Genomic DNA, 5397 nt, shown 5'->3' with positions numbered 1-5397 from the left:
ATCACCGCATTAATTAAATATTGCCATTTTTTTTTTAAGTGTTTGGCCAATTTATTTGTAAACAATGTTAAATCGTAGCTCTTTCAGCACATATAACACTTTAAAATATATATATATAAGCTTACCAAAAAATTATAAACTTATCCATTACAATTTATTAGATCTTGCTGGAGAGAGAGAGAGAGCTACTATTATTTTTTGGCCCGGAATTTCAATAAAGATATAATTGTCTTTATCCTATTAAGTATTTTTTTGAAACAGTTCAACCTATTAAGTATGATACGCGTGAAATAAGGGCTATTTTTTAAACGACTACAAAATGTTAGCAATTCCAACGTTTCATGTAATAGCCTAATTAGCATGATTTCTCGAAAAAGCATCAATTTGTAAAACTCCTAAAGTTCGAAGGCTATATATGCAAAAAAAAAAAGAAAAGCCTGCTACAAGTTATTTTCCTCGACATAGTATAGACTATAGAAAGAACAGTCTTCGATTCTGTCAGCTTATATGTTTTAAACCAAATTAGTCGACAAGTACTCTCTCAAACCATCCATCACCATCAGTGTGTATATATATCAAATATGTATATAATATATAATATATATGCGTGTGTATTACATGATGATGCATAAACAGTGTATATATAATATATATAATTTACCCTTTCCGTAAGAATAATAACTATAGTCTATTGCAGAATAATGCATCAATACCCAAAAATAAGTAGTCTTATAATTACTATTTAATTAATCAATTAGGTATCACCCTTACACACTTCCTATCTACAGCTTACTTTCAAAACTATAAAATATTGAAGTTGTTGACACAATATAACATATAATAACCTAGGGTTAATTAATTCTCTCTCTCTCTCTCTCTCTCTCTCTCTCTCTCTCTCTCTCTCTCTCTCTCCTTTCTAATTTCTCTCTGATTATTAATTGCTTTACCAATACATAAAGAAGCAAAGCCATGAGTAGAGGTGGAAGCTATGGAGGCGGACAGAGCTCGTTGGGCTATCTTTTCGGGTCCGAAGAAAAGCCGATCATCGCTCCTCCGGCGCCGCCGCCGATCAACCCACCTTTCGGCGTCGACTCCGATACTAAGCCCGTGGAGAACAAAAAACCAGCTGATTCAAGTAATGATAAAAATAATAATAATAATTATCACCGATCTCAAGGGCAGAACTTGGGCAACTTCGTCACTGTAAGTATTATTATGATATGTTGATTAATAATGTGTGGCTAAGTTTGAATGTTTTATTTAATATATGTGTTGTTTTGATTCGTAGGATCGTCCTTCAACGAGAGTGAAATCGGTTCCTGGTGGAGATTCGTCGCTTGGGTACTTGTTCGGAGATAAGTGATATATATATATATATATGGTATTGCTGTTTATCAAGTTAATGGATAAGCAATTAGTTACGATATTTTACATATAGTTGATGCATAAAAAAAAATTGTATAATAAGGGATTTATTTCCCAGAAAATATTGTGGAATATATATTGCAGTGTGGTATTTGTCTTTATTTTACTTTCTTTTTTTTGCTGAATGATTTGGATTTTCAGATTTATAAACATTGTTTAATATATATGATTGGGTTGTAGATTATACGTGTGTTTACGTGTAGTGGTTTTAGTTTTAGATACTAATATATATGATTTTTTTTCCAGATCTAGAAAACCATGTATATTTCTTACGAATATATACTACTTATCTGGAAATTAATATGCCAAATTAACATTCATTTTAAGCCATTTTTTTTCCTTCTTCGTATTGCTGGCTTTGTAACTGTTTGTTTATCGGTTGAAGAGATGATGACAAGAAAAACTGACTTGATTGAACTTTTGTTCGTAATGTATCGGATAAGGAAAACAAGTTTGCTGTACTTTCGGACATGAATTATCATACTGCTTTCTATATATATATATATATATATAAAGCTTGCGATGCCTAATAAAGCGTGGGAGCGTCCAATCTGTAATATTTTGTCAGAAAATAGCATCTATATATATGTACTTATCTATATATCCCTATTTATATCTGTTTTCGTTTTGTATATATGCTGAGAATTAGTGCATATATTATTGTATATATCGCTACTTGTATGCATATATACATTATTGAGGATTAGTTAAAGGCTTAAAGCTAATTACAGATAACATCTTTTCTTTTTATATAATATCAAGCGCTGTTCAAGTTTATATGGAATTAGTGGACATACCTAGCTAAGCCAAATCCAAGCTTACATTTCCTTACTCTGAAATATTTGATTTCAACCAGCGGTTCAATAAATTTGATTTTCACGTGACTTATTTAGCGATTTGGTTACCTTTTTATCCGTTATATGTACTCACAAATTGTAGCTTATGTTTTAACATAGAGAAATTCCTCTCATTTATTCGGTCTTGAATTTTCCACGTGTGTGTTATTGTTATTCGTATTTTATTTGGTTTACCATCATTGATTTATAAATGATAAGATAATACATATTTCCAAGCTATCTCAGATTAGCCTCTTCACTTATCAATGAAACAAAATTGAAACAGTCTGATCACAATTTAGAGATTAGGCCTGGCCAAATAATAGAGTAATTACTAGGTGTAGTTTGAGTAACGTAGTTTAGTTTGATTAAATCGATTTTATCTCAGAGCTAAGGGTTCCATTTATCAAAATCGGTGAACAAATACCAAACCAATCCTAATAAAAAATTTGGTTTCAGAACATTCGGCTGTTGAGCTGGGTTTAAAACTGACCAGAATCGCTTGAGAGAGAGAGAGAGAGAGAGAGAGAGAGAGAGAGAGAGAGAGAGAGATATATATATATATGTTATGAAATTGATGGCAAATTAATCAATTTCTCTTATTTTTGTTCATCAGCCCTAGCCCTAGTAGAAATTTAGATATGTTTTTCCCATCTTTTTAGCTGGTAGATTTTTATGCGTTATTATAAAATTTGTTTTCATATTAATGTATATTTTTAGTGTTATATTACATGTAAATATATAGTATTAATTTTAGAAAAATATGAAAATAGATAGAAATCTGTCATTATAAAAGTATGGATTAAATATCACTTTTTTCCTAGGCAGTTTCGTGTGTTATATTGGAGTGAAGTCGTTTTTATTATTGCTAGTGTATTGTATATATATATAATCTGGTTAAAATACATTATGATATAAGTTTGCAATATCTAAACAAGCACAGTGGCCGTGTTGTTTATATTGAGATCACTTCGATCTACGTGACAGTTTTTTTTTTTTTTTTTTTTTTTTAAGACGAAATCTACGTGACAACTATTGGAAATGTAATTTGAAAAAAAATGCATAACGGATTTAGAACACTTGAAATGTTAATATTGTTATTTAACTAAAATTTCAATTTCAAATATAGTTACTAAATTTAATGTGACATAATTTTTGTTATATTTTGGATATTTGTATACTATAAATATTTATAAGTTAATGGCTATTTTGCAAATTAACAGAACATTCATCATTTATAAAAATTTAAATTTGTATTTGGCTAGTTGAGTATCAACCCTAATTTTAACTATATACAGTATCTACAGACAATACAATATCATATAGTATATTATATGGTATTAGCATATATTACAACACCATTCCCATATAATTACTGCTAGACCACTGCTTTTGGCCTCAGATTTTTCATTGTGAAAAGACAAAAAGCTCTCAATATCTTATTTTATTTCCTATTGTCCTTCAATTTCCCTCTTCCTCTCAAATTCCTCTTTTTTTTTCTTTTTTTTTTCTTTTTTTTTTTTTACTATTGCCGAATTGTTGGACATCAAAACACACCCCTTGTCAAAACTCATAGCCAATTTCAGATGGTCCCTATGAAGAAATTTGGGATAGAAGAAGTTTTCGGTTTCGTAATAGTCTCAAGGGGCTTTTTTTTGTCCAAATATTCACCTCGAGAGGTATTCTAAGCAATATTTGAAAAGTGAGGTGTTTAAGGAATTAAGCTTCCAGTTTGAGGTAGTGATGTAATTTCCCCATTTCATATGAAGGAAGACTCCTTTCCCAACATTTACATATAATTTAACACTTAAAATAGACATTGATTTTATTTGACTATAAACATAGAATGAAACGTAAAAATTACCGCTCAAAAATATGGGCAGCTATGTCCAAAAATCTCATGTTATACCTGCTCAAGACCTTTGGAATTCACTCACTCCATATTTACTCATTTTCAGTGGCGGAACTAGAAATTCCATTAAGAGTGGCAAATCTAAAAAAATTATATAAAATTGAACTAAAATTATAAAATTTAATAAGAATTTTAAGGTAAAAATTATAATTTTAAAAAGTTGGCAGCTCTGCCCATGCTCATTTCTGAAACTATTTTCAAGTGGTTTATTTGGGCTTTACTTTAATCAACATAAATTTTCTAGTTTGTGAAATTACTAAACGTGTATTGTGAAAGTCGTTCAACTATATTGAGGGGAGAGTTTATAGGTGTCAATAACAGAATTTCAGCAAATTAAATCGATTAGGAAACTAAATTTGATCGTATCTCCATAAAAATAGAAACTAAACATGTTATGTTTTTAGTTCAGTTCGCTCAGATTGCCACGTGTCTTATACAACTCAAGTCTTGAACAAGTAGTTGCGCCATCATCTTGAACAACTTAGAACACATCGTTTTGTCAAACTAAGACCGTGCCACATAAAAAATCAACAGTTTGGAACGTTAAAAGCTCGTGAACTATAAAACTTTCTGTATATCATTTTATAAATGATATAGATCAAACGCTGACCTAGTCCGATGAAGTTCAATCGATCAGAACTTCTTACTCAACTGAGACTTAATTTTTTTGGTTTTGAAGTATTTTTTTATGCATGCATGATGTACGTACAAAACCCACCTTTCCGCTAAAAAAATCACTGTAACCAATAGAATATAACTTCGTCAACAAGAAAGAAGCCATTAATTTGCACAAAGGATCATCAACGGACTCAATTAAGTATATGAGCTATCAATTGTCCATTTATATAGGGTGACATAGCTAAATAGCCAATTTAGAATTATGAATTTGCAAAATAGTCAATGTTTGTCTTAATTTAGTGAAGTAGCAAAAATGTGCAGCAAGTTGGTTTTAAAAAAAAAAAAAATCCAAGATTAATTTTTTTAAAGTGATAAATTGTTTATAATAATTATCAAAAAATTTAATCTTGACTTTCAAAAAAAAATTTGAAAACGTAAATTTGACTACTTTGCTGAAAAATTAAAACATTGGCTATTTTGCTAATCATATATAAGTTTCAAATGACTATTTCTTACAATTTTTTCATCTATATATATATATATATATATATATACACACGCGATATACCCGTCCTTATTTAAATTTATGGCATGGAAAATTAAGAT

General features: G+C 29.7%; 1 protein-coding gene across 1 annotated transcript; it reads left to right on the top strand.

Moving 5' to 3' along the window:
- The first annotated feature begins 889 nt into the window (after positions 1 to 889).
- SP1L5 (SPIRAL1-like5) lies at positions 890 to 1531 on the top strand. Its single transcript, XM_089605284.1, has 2 exons — positions 890 to 1203; positions 1289 to 1531. The coding sequence occupies exons 1-2, from the start codon at positions 970 to 972 to the stop codon at positions 1361 to 1363; spliced, it is 309 nt and encodes a 102-aa protein (XP_089461410.1). The 5' UTR covers positions 890 to 969; the 3' UTR covers positions 1364 to 1531.
- The last annotated feature ends 3866 nt before the right edge of the window (positions 1532 to 5397 follow it).

The sequence above is a fragment of the Urtica dioica genome, chromosome 2 (assembly GCF_054948205.1).
Source record: "Urtica dioica subsp. dioica isolate 48M chromosome 2, U.dioica_male_clone48M_v1_H2, whole genome shotgun sequence".
Classification (NCBI taxonomy): Eukaryota; Viridiplantae; Streptophyta; class Magnoliopsida; order Rosales; family Urticaceae; genus Urtica; species Urtica dioica.
Note: the sequence above shows the minus strand (reverse complement) of the source record. Positions and strands in the feature narration are given on the sequence as shown.